At 43.9% G+C, this 18425-nt stretch overlaps 1 protein-coding gene and 1 long non-coding RNA gene across 2 annotated transcripts in view; both read right to left on the reverse strand.

Annotated features, from left to right (window-relative positions):
- Positions 1-1539, reverse strand: part of LOC143300747 (uncharacterized) — a 61267-nt gene extending 59728 nt beyond the window's left edge. Inside the window, exon 1 of the long non-coding RNA XR_013057691.1 lies at positions 1025-1539. This is a non-coding gene — a long non-coding RNA (uncharacterized LOC143300747). The remainder of the gene's footprint in view (positions 1-1024) is intronic.
- A 9068-nt stretch (positions 1540-10607) lies between these two features.
- LOC143300328 (serine/threonine-protein phosphatase 4 regulatory subunit 1-like) overlaps positions 10608-18425 on the reverse strand; it is a 56250-nt gene continuing 48432 nt past the window's right edge. The window contains exons 19-21 of the mRNA XM_076613929.1: positions 16476-16591; positions 13919-14079; positions 10608-10969 (exon numbers count right to left, since the gene is read on the reverse strand). Coding sequence (XP_076470044.1) covers positions 10842-10969; positions 13919-14079; positions 16476-16591 — 405 coding nt within the window. The 3' untranslated portion in view covers positions 10608-10841. The remainder of the gene's footprint in view (positions 10970-13918; positions 14080-16475; positions 16592-18425) is intronic.

Below are 18425 nucleotides of genomic sequence, written 5' to 3' on the forward strand. Positions count from 1 at the left end.
TGTGTAGTCACATTCTGGTGTGTGTATGTAACATAGATATAATGTTTTATGTTAACAAAAGCGTTTTTGTAAAGCAACTAGAGCAGATTTCTGGACAGTGTGCTATATAAGTATCCATTATTATTATTATTACTTACAGTACTACAATTACAAATAAGGCATGCAAAGTAAATTGTTCAAGTTAGAGTTGATTGGCTAATCCAATCAGGCCTTGTTCTTCCAATCACGGAACTTTAGTTACTGCACACAACAGAGGTCTTGTGTGAGGACAATTTATATATATCAAGTGGTAGTCACACAGAGATGCACAATTTTACAACACACACACACACACACACACACACACACACACACACACACACAGTGAAATGCTCACACACACCACAAAGGATAACAAGTAATTAAATTACACCCTCTACCATCAACCAACACCATGTTTCAACACACACACACACACACACACACACACTCCCACACTGTGACATAAATCTGTGACTTGTAATTGTAATATATGTATCATAGAACATGAGACTTCACACACACACACACACACACACACACACACACACACTGTGATGCACCATGCTCATATTAATTTGTGTCTTGTGAAATACACAGATTGAACTTTGACCGAACTTCAAATGGGATTCTGGTTTGCTTTTTTCATGAAACAAATCACTGTGTCATTCCCCCTGCAGGCCCCTGTATCACACTGTGTCCCTTACTCCAAACTCCAGCCCTACCCCCACTCCACCCCCCTCTCCCCCACACACGCTCTCTTTCTCTCTCCAGTCCATCAATTTATCACAAGTGATCCAAATCATGTCGGTATTACTTCCCCGAAGAACGAGATGTGTCCACGTTCTTTCTGAAATTGTGTGACAACCTCCACGTTTAAAAACAGTTTCTTTCCCACTAAATATTGCCCAGTGAGGGATTACTAATACTGTAAACTTTGTGTCTGTCAAATGAAACGTGTGTGGGTCTTGACAACAAACGATTTCTTACTGGCTCTTAATCTTACCTGAATCAAGCGCCGCTCAACGTGGATCCAAGTGAAAAGTCACAAACTATATACGACAGTGCCACGAATTCGGTAACTCAATGTAGGTGAACACACAAACACAACACAATTTCCCGACTGAAGATAAGACCAGCTTCACGCATATCTATATGTCCTACATTTCTGCTGTTCCACTCCACGCGAAGAAAGACACACAGACACACTGCCACAAACGCCGAGCTGAAAATTATTTAACGCCACTCAGTAATAGCCAAGGAAAGGACTGGAAAATTTATATCATGTGGTTCTCATTTTCACACATGGGATGATTCAGTGGAAAAACGATAAGAAAATATGTAGAAACTAGATGCACGACGCCAGTTCACTTGCCTCGGAACCGTAGTCTTCCAGAGTAGAGCAAAATCGATGACAGTGATGCTGACTACTTCCTCTCTGCAGACGTGCCAGTGTTGGCAGTTCTCTCGCTCTGGCAGTCTACGAGGCTGACCGGAAGTCGAACACGGAATCGTTTGGAATCGCTCCTTTGCGCTTTTTCAGGATTTGGATTTTGCATAAAAATGGTAATTCTGTGGGTTTTCGAAATAATGAAATCGTTGCTATGGGAACGTCGTTGATCACCAGGCAGCTTCGCATCATGTAACAGCTGCAAAGTATTGATCTTCGAACAAGGGATTCAACTCATGTTCAACAGTTGTTTGAAACAGTGCCATTAATTATTTCCCTTCGAGATTGAGGTGTCTATCTGACGAAGAGAAGACGAAGAAGAAGAAGAAGAAAAAGGATTCCCTATTGTATGATAAATGGCAGTGATCGAACTTTAGTTCTAACGAAGATTATAGTACTATTTTTTTTAACAAAACTTTAGTAGCAAAATGGCAGCAGAGGCAGCGGCAGAAATAGTAAATGTGATCACATAAACAGCTCAGTTCCAAAATAATTTTCAATAATGATAAAATGATTATGATTAGTGATTATTGTCATCATTATTATTGTTATTATTATCATTTTGATTATTATTATTTAATTGTGATTGCTTTCTTAGCTACAAAAATCCATGTTCGCTACACATGATTTTTTTTTTTTTTTTCCAACTATGCCTGGCCCGCCGGCGTCGAGATAAAGTACCCAGATGTTCTGGTCTATTTAGTTTCAGACTCGCATTTTGAAATAATGCGTGGGTCCCATTGTTCCAAATGTAATCATTCCCATTGATGACGACAGTCCCAAGTGACGGTTGACTGACGCCGCGGACTGACTCTTTCGAGCCCGGTAACTTCAGACTTGATTCTCAGTGACAATGTATGCGCGAGCGCGCGTGCGTATGTGTATGTGTGTGTGTGATTTTTCATATCTGCAATGTGAAGAAGTGTTTCGGTATGTATAGATATCCATATATGTGTTGCTATTTCCATTTGCTGTAACATGTTATCCGTCATGTACTATTGAACATGTATTGTTTGATGACAGGCACTTAGACTGAGGCCGCCATTACTTAAGGAGTTTGCGTCATAGTAGTTGTAGTAGTACAGGGACTGGTAAGTCATCTGCTTAGACTTCTCGGCGGCCTTTTTATGTCCCCATCGAATCTTCATCTTCACTTCTTCCTCTTTTTTTTTTCTTTTTTCTTCTTTTTTTTCTTTCTTTTTTCTTTTCTTTTTTTCTTTTCTTTCTTCTTCTTTTTTGTTGTTGTTGGTTTTTGTTTGTTTGTTGTTGTTGGGCGGGGTGCGCAAATACACTTCTGCAATAAACTGTTTTCATTCTTCGTAATTAATTTTTTTTAAAATTAAGATGGTGTAAGGAGATTTTTGAACGCCGGTGTTAGTGTGCAAGTTTAACTTCGGTTAGTAGTACATTCCACTGATGTTTGTGCAATTCGGTTATTCGGTTATGTAAAGCCTAGACTGAGAAGAATGTGCAAAACTGAGCGGTGGTATAGGAAATGTGCCCCTTTTTCTGCAGAACTCATTTAAGTTTGGAGAAATGTAGTGCATCCACGTTAGTGACGTTGTTCAGTGTTCAGTATAGTACAAGTGCGGCTGCAGCATTGATCATTCTCTCCAGTTTAATTAACAAGAAGTTATTTCTTCAAGTTCTTTTTTTTTTTTTTTTATATCTGTTCGATGTTCTGCCCTTGTGAAATCCAGCCTGTTCTGAAGCTCTAATGGTATCTTCTCGCAGGCTCAGTGTAATATCACTGATCTATAGCGGTCATTCTATTTTTAGACCAGTGCTGTGACATGCGCAGAACGATTTTCAGCATTGCTTCGTTAGCATGGCAGTTCAAACTGATAGCGCGACACTTCTGGCAGTTTGGATGTTTCCTTTCTTGGGAGGGACGGCGGTTGGTGAGGCGGTCCATGGCGTAGTGGGCCATTCACTTCCGTATGTGCTAGAATTGTCAGTTGCCGATGACAGTTCTGATATCAGTCACTATCTCCCACTTAAATACAGTATAATATTTAATGATGTTTACGGCAGGCCACTGCTTTCTCTCTGCTATGTTTCAAGAGTTCTCCACGGGTATTGCCCTTTGTCTGCGGTCTTGTCACATTTCAAAGTCTTCAGGGTGTGTTGGGAAGGCATTTGATGAATCAGGCACCATTACACTTGAATCTCCTTTGCTTTGTCTGTTGTACAGTTCACAGCGGTATACCTACCTACTCTCTACCTTTTTATGATGGTTTTTTTTTTTTGTTAGAGACAGTTACCTTTGTCCTGAATGGTGCCGACTGTTCTTTGTGTCTGTTTGGTCAAGTCTTATAGTATTAAACTTTGTGTGCGTGCGTGTGTGTGTGTGTGTGTGTGTGTGAAGGTTGTATCGGCTTTCCTCGACACCTTCATTCAACTTTCCTTCCTTCATTTCTTGACAGATCCTCTTACGTACTGTGCTTCTCCCTCTTTCTCTAATGGCTTCCTTCCTTCATTTCTTGACAGATCCTCTTATGGACTGTGCTTCTCCCTCTCTTTCTCTAATGGCTTCCTTCCTTCATTTCTTGACAGATCCTCTTATGGACTGTGCTTCTCCCTCCCTTTCCCAGTTTCTTTGTAACAGTGGCTTCAGGCTACTTCTAATGGCTTCATACATCAAGGTAATGCTTGTCATCCATGCCATAGGCACTGCAGAAATCCCTCCAGACTTCCTGGGCATCTAATACACTGAGCGATGGTCTGGACCTAGTCATTTGGATGAGATGATAAACCGAGATCCCCGTGTGCAGTATTCACCTAACGCATGTAAAAGAACCCATGGCAACACAAGGGATGTCCCTGGCAGAATTCCATAGGAGAATCTGCTTTGATAGTAAAAACAATTACATTTACAGGCAGAAAAAAGGAGAAGGGCTCTCAGTGTAGCGATATGCTCTTCCTATTGAGAACAGCCCGAATTTCGCACAAGAGTTTAACAATACTCAACACAACACAATACGATACAATACAAAACACCAGCCACTGAAACAAGGCACTGTGTCATGGAGTGACGTCATGCTCTCACTTGGTTTTTCAACAACATATTGACCTGTCATGCAGAAATTTCCTTCTTTAGACCATCAGTAATGGGTGAATCCACTGATTGGTTAAAATCAGTCAGCTGATCAGGAATTAGGAGTCTGATTGGCTATTCCACCCAAAATGGTCAAGTCATTGGTCTGTGTGAAACCTTGGTCATTTAAATTTCGAATTGAATACAGTATTGAGTAATAACAGTGTGTGTGTGTGTGCATGTTTGTGTGTGTGTGAATTTATTTTAGACAGATTTCACTGGATAAAAAAGAAGCCAAAAACATTTGTGTGGAAAAATATTTTATTACATAAATTACCCGGTTCATGCATTTCAGCATTATTTAGAGTAAAACAATACCATCATTAGATGCTGAGGTAGTGAAGTAAAACTGGAATCCAAAATCTTGTCCAATTCTCTTAACTCTGACTAAAAACTGAAAGAATCAACTTAAAAATGAGAATGGCATATGGATATGTATGCATTGCAATGTGTTTTAAGATGCTTTGCAAACACACGTCATTATTATCACATTAAATGGAATAAAACTGGTCAATGATAATAATGACATACATTTGCACTGTAACACTTTAGATTTCTTTCTTTTTTTTTTAAAAGTCATACACTATCATAAGTTGAGCAAACTGTAATGAGCATTGCATATTAGTACAAATAATACTGAATAATAAAGAAAGAAATGCATAACATGCACCCAAAGTTGCCCTTGTTGTCAGAATACCATGATCAGATATTTATGGATACTCAAAATTCCTGAGGCACTCTAGAAACATGACAAGAAGTTTCCTTGCAGGCCAGGAATTCACCAGAACCAAACAGCAGAAGGAAGACATAAAAACAGTTCTGTTCATGGTTTCCACCCTCCGACTTTAGTTTTACCACCACTGCTGCAGGCAGTATTGTTCATGGTAAATGATGCTATAAAAATAAAACCCACACACAGCAAAATAAAATGCTGTTCATAACAATCTGAAAGAAATCAAATGTTCAGGAAACAGGATTTAGGGGGAAACAGACTTCAGACACTAACTGAACGACTGCTGAATCCAAAAGGAAAGCAGGGTTATCCTCTGGCCAAATTCTGTAGAAGAAATCCACTCTGATCGGTTCACAAACATAGCATGCAAGCAATCAAGGCCTGACAAGTGCACTGGGTTACGCTGCTGGTCAGGCATCTGCCTGGCAGATGGGGTGTAGCGTATATGGATTTGTCTGAACGCAGTGACGCCTCCTTGGAACCAGGATTCACAGAATGTGGCCCGTTTCAAGAGCTGAGATCATTATGCTTCTGTCATAAAGCTATCAAAGTCAACAGACACATAAACCATGAACATACACACACACACACACACAATTTTGCAATGAAAATAACATGCACTTCAAGAAACACAAATCCACCAAAGTCAACATGCTTATCCTGAAACACACACACACACTCAACACACCACACACATGCACGCACGTACGCACACATGCACGCACGCACGCATGCACACACACACACAAAAACACATCATTCTGTAATGGAAACATGCACCTCAAGAAAACTTTTGACACAAAGACCAAACATCCTCATCCTCTCTTCCAACGTATCAACGCGCTACTGAACAAGCACAAACTTCAGCACGAAAAATCTTCACATATCTTTGTTGCAGACAAATCAGCATAATTTCAGTGACATTTTTGTCAACACATGTATAAAAGCTGCATGTAAAACAATCAAAGTATCACAGCTTTTAGTTTTACAGGGGTCCCCAATGTGCGTCCATGTGTTTTGCACACACTGTCAGCAGGAAAAACAGCGCGCCGGAAAGCTGAAAGCACCTCGAGATACGCTGAACGACAAGCTCAGTGAGTCTGGGACACATTGTCTGTGTTTCTGTGCACCCCATCAGACATTTTCCAGAGGTCTGCTGAACCTTGCTATGGCCGTCCACAGACAATGCTGAAGATGTCCACCTTTCGGTTAGTGGCCTAGCGGTAACGCATCTGCCTTGGAAGCCAGAGAAAATGCAGGAATGTTTCCCCGTGTGGCGGCCTGTCTTTCAGTCATTCCCCGTCTCCCCTTTCACAAACACAGCTGAGGTAGATGGCGGGACTTCGGAATGTAAACCAGGGAGAAGTTACCCTAAAGTGGACTTTAATCAGGCCAGCTAACATGCCGAGAGTTGCATCATCCTGTCTCCCCAATCTCTTTGTGATGTAAACTTAACTTGTCGTCACAGAACGTGTATAGACAAGCGGGTTGAAGTGAGCGAATCAGATCAATCTGCTGAACTGGACCAATCGGGATTAAGCAGTGAATCTGTCAGTCATTCACATAGCGTCGCTAGGACAAGCCAAGACTGGTTATTTCAGTTCAACTAGTTGGGGTAGTGAGTGTTGTAGCTTGCATTAGTATACACAGTATGTTGGATAAAACCAGCCAGCACAGCTAGTTCTTAGCTGTCTCCCAGAAGAACTGAACACTGACACAGGCTGACTGACTGATCAGTGATGTGAGATGCAAGGAAATCCTTGATGGGCTGTGTGCTGCTTGTAGGAAGTGCTTAAAGTAGGCAGTGTGTGCTGCTTTAGTGTGTGTTGCTTATGCTATGTAAGGTATGCTAAGTAGGGTGACCTGCTTAGTGTGTGTGCTGATTTGCCTTGTATATTGTAAACCCTCTATAAAAAAAAAAAAAAACCCCACTCCATGTGGCCCTGCTATAGGTGTGAGGAGAGAGACAGAGAGTGAGTGAGTGAGTGCAAGTGTTTGCAACATCAATCAAAATCAATTAATTATCCCCTCTCTGTTCCTCTCTTGGAACAGAACCACTCTTTCCAACAGTTTTTTTTTTTACAGTAATACAATTCAATACAATAAATATACAATACAATACAATACAATAAAATACCTACAGGAGTTCACATCAACACCACACACTTGTCTGTGTCCGCAAGCAGGGGCCTTCATCATCATCATCAATGCATGCTCCCCGCTTGTAGTGTGTGCCAGTAAACAAGTCCAACAAGTCTGAATGGTGTAGGGACCCACCAGCGATCAGACACAAGGGTCTCAGGAAGACTCGAGACGTCTGTGGGAAGACCCTGTCCTCTGAAAGATCAGTTCTTGGAACGTTTTTAACGGCAGTGACAAGTGGGTGACCTTGAGACACCTATCTGATGGCTAAGGGGAGAGAGAGGCTAATTTAGTTCTGGGAAAAAGATGAAATATCTGGAATACATCAATTGGGGGGGAGGGCGGGGGGGAGAGAGAGGAAATGATCAAGGCAGCAGTCACCGGGAGAGAAGTCAAAATCGGCATTCACTTTCAGTCACTGAAGGCGCTAGGAGCTGTAAGGGGTGTGGTCCATCAAAACAAGACCCCATCTCTAACAAAGCCACTGCAACATTACTAAAAATAAAAAAAAAATAACACAAGGGGGGGGGGGGGGGGGAGAGAGAGAGAGAGAGAGGAGATGATCAAGCAGCAGTCACTGGGAGAGAAGTCAAAATCGGCATCACTTTCAAGTCACAAGAAGCGCTCGGAGTGTAAGTGTCTGGTCCATCAAACACAAGACCCATCTTAACAAAGCCGCTAAACACACATACAACCAAAAAAAAAAAAACACAACGCTAACAAGACGCTCAGACACAACATTTCATCAAGAACCAAAGTCAGGTGCAACGATTCATCAGACAACAAGACCCTGCAACGTGTCATTCATCAAGATAACAAAGACAGCTGCAACGTGTCATCAAGACAACAAAGACAGCTGCAACGTGTCATCAAGACAACAAAGACAGCTGCAACGTGTCATGTCATCAAGATAACAAAGACAGGTGCAACGTGTCATCAAGACAACAAAGACAGCGCAACGTGTCCATCAAGATAACAAAGACAGCTGCAACGTGTCATCAAGACAACAAAGACAGCTGCAACATGTCCTCAAGACAACAAAGACAGCTGCAACGTGTCATCAAGACAACAAAGACAGCTGCAACGTGTCATCAAGACAACAAAGACAGCTGCAACCTTTCAGCAACACTGCCTGCCTGTTCACTGAACAATTTCAGACAATTTTGCACAAAACTCACGCCGGCCTTCTTTTGCAGAGTCAATGTCCGTTTGTTGTTTGGAACTGTTATCATCCAGACAACACAAACACGTAACAAAATCCAAACCCTTGGCAATGATAAGATCATCATATCAAAGAATGCACCCATCTCTGCACCATACCTCACACCATTCAATCAATCAAAGAGGAAAAAGCACGCCCTGAAGGAAATTAATAAAATTTTTAAAAAAAGGTCGCTGAGTTACCGGTTATTTAACCATTCTGTCCAGCAATTTCAGTCAACATAAAAATGCCCAGATTGTCAAGCATGTGCAAAGAACACAACCTAATGCATAGAGTATATTCAGTATGGTTAAAACCTGAGGTAAACATCTTAAAAACCATGATCCCTGAGACGTTCTCAAATACCACAAATTGCACTGAACAATACACTGCGTATAAAATGAGTGGGAATGAGTTAGAACAAACACCAAAACAACAACATTTGAGCATAAGACACTTCCAGTGTACCTTAAAAAACCAAAAACAAAGCAATCAATTTTCTTTCCTTGACGGATAAGTCCAAAAGGCAGCAGTTCACAAAGCTAACAGTGAATGAAACATGAAGAAAACGGTCTTTGGAATGTGTGCGTGTGGTGTTTTTTTCTCTCCTGCAGATTGCAAGCACCACAAAACAAAAAAACTGTAAGCATGAGGAGGATTCACGGTCACCAGCGCTGACATCATCACCAGTCTGAGGATTCACGGTCACCAGCGCTGACATCATCACCAGTCTGAGGATTCATGGTCACCAGCGCTGACATCATCACCAGTCTGAGGATTCACGGTCACCAGCGCTGACATCATCACCAGTCTGAGGATTCATGGTCACCAGCACTGACATCATCACCAGTCAGGATTCATGGTCACCAGCGCTGACATCATCACCAGTCTGAGGATTCACGGTCACCAGCGCTGACATCATCACCAGTCTGAGGATTCATGGTCACCAGCACTGACATCATCACCAGTCAGGATTCATGGTCACCAGCACTGACATCATCACCAGTCTGAGGATTCATGGTCACCAGCACTGACATCACCAGTCTGAGGATTCATGGTCACCAGCACTGACATCATCACCAGTCTGAGGATTCACAGTCACCAGCGCTGACATCATCACCAGTCTGAGGATTCATGGTCACCAGCACTGACATCATCACCAGTCTGAGGATTCACGGTCACCAGCGCTGACATCATCACCAGTCTGAGGATTCACGGTCACCAGCACTGACATCATCACCAGTCAGGATTCATGGTCACCAGCACTGACATCATCACCAGTCGGAGTCGTCACAATTCAGCTAGATGTACAGCTCAACTGACCACTTGCTGAACATTCTTATCTCCTTTGCATCTTCAGTGCACAGGCTGTATATATATATATATATATATAGAAGCATGTGCATCATAATATCACACACACACACACACACTATGTCACTTCCCTGGTCTTTGTTCATCTTGTTCCCGACAATCAGAATCCATGGCTGATTTCTGTTTCGAGCCGCTTGTTCTTTCCTTGCACTCCATAGTTTGATCCACCGGGCAAAGACGCTGTCTGACCAAGACGCAACTTGATTGAGCCACGTTCTCTCTTGTTCGGGCAAAACGATCAAGCTGACTGGTCCACTCAATGCTGCTTCAATGTAAACATGCACGCGATTAGCTCAGCATCATCACGTGAGACCAAGGTTAACGGTGACTGCCCTGGCCTCGTGATCGATGCGTCCAGAGCGTCCGGGTATTGTTATAACAGGAAAGCGTGTGACTACACTCTGCAGTCGAAAATGAACTCATCGGAACAATTTTGACGTTGGCGTAACCGTCAGAACAAACTGCGATCAAGCGTAACAGAGGATGTCGAAATCGTAACAGCTGGCATGTCTCAACACCCTGGTGTCCTGGAAACAACTTTCAGATTTAGAAAACCAAAAGATCTCAGTACTGTCTCAATTTTGTCTCCATACAGAGTGAGAGGGCGAGGAGGAGGGCGGGGTGGGGTGGGGTGGGGACAGTGGGGGGGATTGGGGGGGGGACGGGGGCGGCCGGGACATTTCTTCTTCCCTCCAGCATGGAGGGAGCTCTGTGTCGGTGCTGTCCTTTGGACAAGCGAAGAATTGCACACACACGGGGGGGGGGGGGGGGGGAACGGGGGCGGGGGGGGGGACGGGGGCGGCCGGGACGTTTCTTCTTCCCTCCATCATGGAGGGAGCTCCGTGTCGGTGGCGTCCTGTGGGCAAGCGAAGAATCGCACATCCCTGTCGTCATCTTGTTGTAAGGTCTGCACTGCAGACGTCAACTCCTTCAAGTGGGGATTCTTTATTTCATCTGAAAAGAAAACGGAACAGTAAATCACAAGGTTTCTCTGAAGGGATCCATCTGTTAAAAACTGACATAAATCAACAGCAAAAATGTCACAGCTATGATATGCAAGTCAGATATAAACTGGAATGTCTGGCAAGGATTTTGGAAACAGGAATTTTGAAGTCATTTAATTTTTTTTTATTTTTTTTTTTTTGTACACTTATAATTGACTTCATCAAGTTTTTGCGCCTTATACATATTATTAGTAGTAGTAGTAGTTCTTTTTTTTTAATGTATTTATCTATTTTTTTTCTTCTTCTTTTTTCTCAAGGCCTGACTAAGCGCATTGCGCTACGCTGCTGGTCAGGCGTCTGCTTGGCAGATGTGGTGTAGCGTATATGGATTTGTCCGAACGCAGTGACGCCTCCTTGAGCTACTGAAACTGACACTGAAACTGTGAATGTGACATATCAAACACGACCCCTGATTTCAATCCTCCACCCTCCACACCACACCTCTATCAGTAGCGGTGTAAATAACTAAAACAGAAAACAACTTTTATTCATTTTCCCCCCATAAGCTGATAAAAAAACAAAATCACCCTGATGGATTTATGAAAACATTTATTTCTTAAATCGCTTATAATGTTAACTACTAATTAAAGCGTCTACAGCGCACCATCCTTACCTGAGCGGGGTGGATGCTTAGAAAAGGACCCACCCAGAAACAAACAAAATCCACCCTGATGAACACAAACCCTCAAGCCACTACCCCATGCAGGTAGCAGTAAATCTAGATTCCCACTGAAAGCACACAAATCCCACTTCCACAAGTTACAGTCTGAGAATGAACACTTCCACAAGTTACAGTCAGAATGAACACTTCCACAAGTTACAGCCAGAATGAACACTTCCACAAGCTACAGTTTGATAATGAACACTTCCACAAGTTACAGTCTGAGAATGAACACTTCCACAAGTTACAGTCTGAGAATGAACACTTCCACAAGTTACAGCCAGAATGAACACTTCCACAAGCTACAGTTTGATAATGAACACTTCCACAAGTTACAGTCAGAATGAACACTTCCACAAGTTACAGTCCAAGAATTAACACTTCCTCAAAGTTACAGTCAGAATGAACACTTCCACAAGTTAGTCAGAATGAACACTTCCACAAGTTACAGTCTCAGAATGAACACTTCCACAAGTTACAGTCCGAGAACGAACACTTCCACAAGCTACAGTTTGATAATGAACACTTCCACAAATTACAGCCAGAATGAACACTTCCACAAGTTACAATCCAAGAATTAACACTTCCTCAAAGTTACATTCAGAATGAACACTTCCATAAGTTACAGTCAGAATGAACACTTCCACAAGTTACAGTCTCAGAATGAACACTTCCACAAGTTACAGTCCGAGAACGAACACTTCCACAAGCTACAGTTTGATAATGAACACTTCCACAAATTACAGCCTGAGAATGAACAATTCCACAAGTTACAGTCTCAGAATGAACACTTCCACAAAGTTACAGTCTCAGAATGAACACTTCCACAAGTTACAGTCTCAGAATGAACACTTCCACAAGTTACAGTCTCAGAATGAACACTTCCACAAGTTACAGTTCAGAATGAACCCTTCCCGAGTTACAGTCTCAAAAGGAACATTCCACAAGTTCAGTCCGGAGAACGAACACTTCCACAAGCTACAGTTTGATAATGAACACTTCCACAAATTACAGCCTGAGAATGAACAATTCCACAAGTTACAGTCTCAGAATGAACACTTCCACAAGTTCAGTCTCGAATGAACACTTCACAAGTTAGGGCTCAGAATGAACACTTCCACAAGTTACAGTCGAATGAACACTTCCACAAGTTTACAGTCAGATGAACACTTCCACAAGTTTACAGATCTCGCTCAGAATGACAAGCCTAGTACAAGAGCAACAAACACTACACACACACACACACACAGAAGCACTCGAGGTCTAGCTGAGGGGGAGAAAATATTGCCATGTTGGGAAACAATACCATAACACAATGCCACACACCAGACAAAAAACAAACTAGCAAAGCTAAAAACAAAGTGGGTTGGGTGGGTGGAGGCTGCTTTCACAAGACCTCACCCACCCACAAACTGATATGACCTGCCCATGGAACACCAGCCAAACTCTACCCAGCCAGGACTCACCCAGGACTCACCCACCACCTTCTGCGTTCACTCGTATGCACACGAGTGGGCTTTTACGTGTATGACCGTTTTTACCCCGCCATGTAGGCAGCCATACTCCGTTTTCGGGGGTGTGCATGCTGGGTATGTTCTTGTTTCCATAACCCACCGAACGCTGACATGGATTACAGGATCTTTAACGTGCGTATTTGATCTTCTGCTTGCATATACACACGAAGGGGGTTCAGGCACTGGCTGGTCTGCACGTATGTTGACCTGGGAGATCGTAAAAATCTCCACCCTTTACCCACCAGGCGCCGTCACCGTGATTCGAACCCGGGACCCTCAGATTGACAGTCCAACACTTTAACCACTCGGCTATTGTGCCCGACACCCACCACCCAATGCAGCCCTCATGGAACCAAGACCTCAGCCCTCAACTTCATCTGCAAGGGACCGGCAGCTAAAAGACAGTAGCTCCAGGCAGACTGGATGCTGTGCAGATCTTCTGAAGGGTGTCAGCCAGCCTTTAACTCTATCCATGCGAACGGCGAAAGAGACAACGTTAACAGCGTTTCACCCCAATTACCATCATCAAAATATTGCAAGCGGAAGGCTCTTACACTGAAGACATGAATGTTGACAAAGAATATCACAGTTCTGATGATGGAAGCTAAAGGTTAGGTCATTCAGACACCCACTGGACATCCGAGGGGTCTGTGTAGAGGAGAAGAGAGGACTGGCCGTACTGAGTGAGTTAAACTCAGCTCTACAAGAGTGGGGCAGCACTCACCTTGCAGCCCGAGGCAGAGCGTGACGACCTGGGCGACCTTCAGGCGGACGTTGGGCACCGGGTCCCTGACCAACATCATCACGGTGGGCAGCAGACAGCCCACGATCCACGGGACGCACAGGGACTCAGCCCTCACCACGCCCTCCAGCAACTGACACAGTCTGTAACACACCCCCCCCGACTGCTGTCAGACACACACTGACACAGTCTGACACACCCTTACTGCTGTCAGACACACACTGACACAGTCTGTAACACACCCTTACTGCTGTCAGACACACACTGACACAGTCTGTAACACACCCTTACTGCTGTCAGACACACACTGACACAGACTGTAACACACCCTTACTGCTGTCAGACACACACTGACACAGACTGTAACACACCCTTACTGCTGTCAGACACACACTGAAACAGTCTGTAACACACCCTTACTGCTGTCAGACACACACTGACAGACTGTAACACACACTTACTGCTGTCAGACACACTGACACAGTCTGTAACACACCCTTACTGCTCTCAGACACGATGACACAGTCTGTAACACACCCTTACTGCTGTCAGACACGATGACACAGTCTGTAACACACCCTTACTGCTCTCAGACACACACTGACACAGTCTGTAACACACCCTTACTGCTGTCAGACACACTGACACAGTCTGTAACACACCCTTACTGCTGTCAGACACACTGACACAGTCTGTAACACACCCTTACTGCTGTCAGACACACTGACACAGTCTGTAACACACCCTTACTGCTGTCAGACACACTGACACAGTCTGTAACACACCCTTACTGCTGTCAGACACAATGACAGTCTGTAACACACCCTTACTGCTGTCAGACACACTGACACAGTCTGTAACACACCCTTACTGCTGTCAGACACACTGACACAGTCTGTAACACACCCTTACTGCTGTCAGACACACACTGACACAGACTGTAACACACCCTTACTGCTCTCAGACACACTGACACAGTCTGTAACACACCCTTACTGCTGTCAGACACACACTGACAGTCTGTAACACACCCTTACTGCTCTCAGACACACACTGACAGTCTGTAACACACCCTTACTGCTGTCAGACACACACTGACACAGTCTGTAACACACCCTTACTGCTGTCAGACACACTGACACAGTCTGTAACACACCCTTACTGCTGTCAGACACACACTGACACAGTCTGTAACACACCCTTACTGCTGTCAGACACGATGACACAGTCTGTAACACACCCTTACTGCTGTCACACACACACTGACAGTCTGTAACACACCCTTACTGCTGTCACACACACACTGACAGTCTGTAACACACCCTTACTGCTGTCACACACACACTGACAGTCTGTAACACACCCTTACTGCTGTCACACACACACTGACACAGTCTGTAACACACCCTTACTGCTGTCAGACACGATGACACAGTCTGTAACACACCCTTACTGCTGTCAGACACACACTGAAACAGTCTGTAACACACCCTTACTGCTGTCAGACACACACTGACACAGTCTGTAACACACCCTTACTGCTGTCAGACACACACTGACACAGTCTGTAACACACCCTTACTGCTGTCAGACACGATGACACAGTCTGTAACACACCCTTACTGCTGTCAGACACACACTGACACAGTCTGTAACACACCCTTACTGCTGTCAGACACACACTGACACAGTCTGTAACACACCCTTACTGCTGTCAGACACGATGACACAGACTGTAACACACCCTTACTGCTGTCAGACACACTGACACAGTCTGTAACACACCCTTACTGCTGTCAGACACACACTGACACAGTCTGTAACACACCCTTACTGCTGTCAGACACACACTGACACAGACTGTAACACACCCTTACTGCTGTCAGACACACACTGACACAGTCTGTAAGACACCCTTACTGCTGTCAGACACGATGACACAGTCTGTAACATTTGGTAAGGGAACCACGCCTCCATCTCGTCAAACGATACTGGTTTTATCAGAAGTATAGTGCGGCCTGGATATGGTAATCATCTGGTTGTGACTACTTCTAAACGCAACAGTTGCTCAGGGAACCATGCCTCCATTCCATCAGTCACTGCTGATTTCATAGTACAGCTTGGATATGGAACTTAACTGGACGTTAGTACTTTTAAACGTTCTTCATAAACTATGCAATGCGTTCTCCATGTTTGTGTATCTGAATGTGTGCATGCATTTTCTGTGTGCCTGTCAGCAAGCATCCATGTTTTGTGTGTGTGTGTGTGTGTGTGTGTGTGTAGTGTTTGCTCTGTGTGTGTGTGTGTGCGCGCGCACACATGTGATACACTGTGTAAGTGTGTGTGTGGAGGGGTTTTCGGTGTTCGCTCTGTGTGTGTGTGTCCACATGTGCTGCGCTGTGTGTGGGGGTGGGGAGGGTGCAGTGCATGCTCTGTGTGTGCATGCGGTACATGCTGTGTGTGTGTGTGTGCACGTATGGTGAGCGCTGTGTGTGTGTGTGTGTGTGTGTGTGTATGCATGCACACGACAAATACTGACACTTGTCTGTTCTTCCAGCCGGGGCTGGTGAAGAGCTTCAGTTCAAGGTCCTCACACACGATCTGCACCGCCGCGTCGTCTCCACTCCTCTGCAGCTTGTCAAGCACGGCGCACACCTGAAAATGGACACAGCATGTCACACAATCTGAGTCTAGGTAAGCGGGACTGTTGTGTGAACGACTGTGAAGCGCTTAGAGCTTGGTCTCTGATTGAGGATAGGTCAGGTGTGATGTAAGTATCCATATCATAGTCATCATCATCACAGTCTGAGAATGAACATGCCCACATGTCACAGTTTGAAAATGAACACTTTCACAAGTCAATCTCAAAATGAAAATGTGAACACGTCAACATGAAAATCAACATATCAGTCTGAATATGAACACTTTCACAAGTTACAGCCTGAGAATGAACACTTCCACAAGTTACAATGAACACTTCCACAAGTTACAATGAAAAGTTCCACAAGTTACAGTCTGAGAATGAACACTTCCACAAGTTACAGCCAGAATGAACACTTCCACAAGTTACAGTCTCAGAATGAACACCTCCACAAGTTACAGTCAGAATGAACACCTCCACAAGTTAGTCAGAATGAACACTTCCACAAGTTACAGTCTGAGAATGAACACTTCCACAAGTTACAGTCCAAGAATGAACATTTCCACAAGTTACAGTCCAAGAATGAACACTTCCACAAGTTACAGTCAGAATGAATACTTCCACAAGTTACAGCCTGAGAATGAACACTTCCACAAGTTACAGTCAGAATGAACACTTCAAGTTACAGTTTGAGAATGAACACTTCCACAAGTTACAGTCAGAATGAACACTTCCACAAGTTACAGTCAGAATGAACACTTCCACAAGTTACAGTCAGAATGAACACTTCCACAAGTTACAGTCTGAGAATGAACACTTCCACAAGTTACAGTCAAAATGAACACTTCCACAAGTTACAGAATGAACACTTCCACAAGTTACAGTCATAATGAACACTTCCACAAGTTACAGTCTGATAATGAACATTTCCACAAGTTACAGTCAGGATGAACACTTCCACAAGTTACAGTCTGAGAATGAACACTTCCACAAGTTACAGTCAGAATGAGCACTTCCACGAGTTACAGTCAGAATGAACACTTCCACAAGTTACAGAATGAACACTTCCACAAGTTACAGTCTGAGAATGAACACTTCCACAAGTTACAGTCAGAATGAACACTTCCACAAATTACAGTCAAGTTACAGTCAGAATGAACACTTCCACAAGTTACAGTCAGAATGAACACTTCCACAAGTTACAGTCAGAATGAACACTTCCACAAATTACAGTCAAGTTACAGTCAGAATGAACACTTCCACAAGTTACAGTCAGAATGAACACTTCCACAAGTTACAGTCAAGAGAGGAGAGAGAGAGGAGAGGGATACAGAGGAGAGAGAGAGGAGAGGGATATAGAGGGGAGAGAGAGAGAGAGAGGAGAGGGATATAGAGGGGAGAGGTATATATAGAGAGAGAGAGGGATACAGAGAGAGAGAGAGAGGAGAGGGATATATAGATATATATACACAGAGAGAGAGGAGAGGGATACAGAGAGAGAGAGGAGAGGGATATATATATATATATAGAGAGAGAGAGGACAGGGATATAGAGGAGAGGAGAGAGAGAGAGAGGAGAGGGATACAGAGAGAGAGGAGAGGGATACAGAGAGAGAGAGGAGAGGGATACAGAGAGAGGAGAGGGATACAGAGAGAGAGAGGAGAGGGATACAGAGAGAGGAGAGGGATACAGAGAGAGAGAGAGGAGAGGGATACAGAGAGAGGAGAGGGATACAGAGAGAGAGGAGAGGGATACAGAGAGAGAGAGAGAGAAGAGGGATATAGAGGGGAGACAGAGAGGGATATAGAGGAGAGAGAGAGAGAGAGAGAGAGAGGAGAGAGAGAGGAG

The sequence above is a fragment of the Babylonia areolata genome, chromosome 26 (genome assembly GCF_041734735.1).
Source record: "Babylonia areolata isolate BAREFJ2019XMU chromosome 26, ASM4173473v1, whole genome shotgun sequence".
NCBI lineage: Eukaryota > Metazoa > Mollusca > Gastropoda > Neogastropoda > Buccinidae > Babylonia > Babylonia areolata.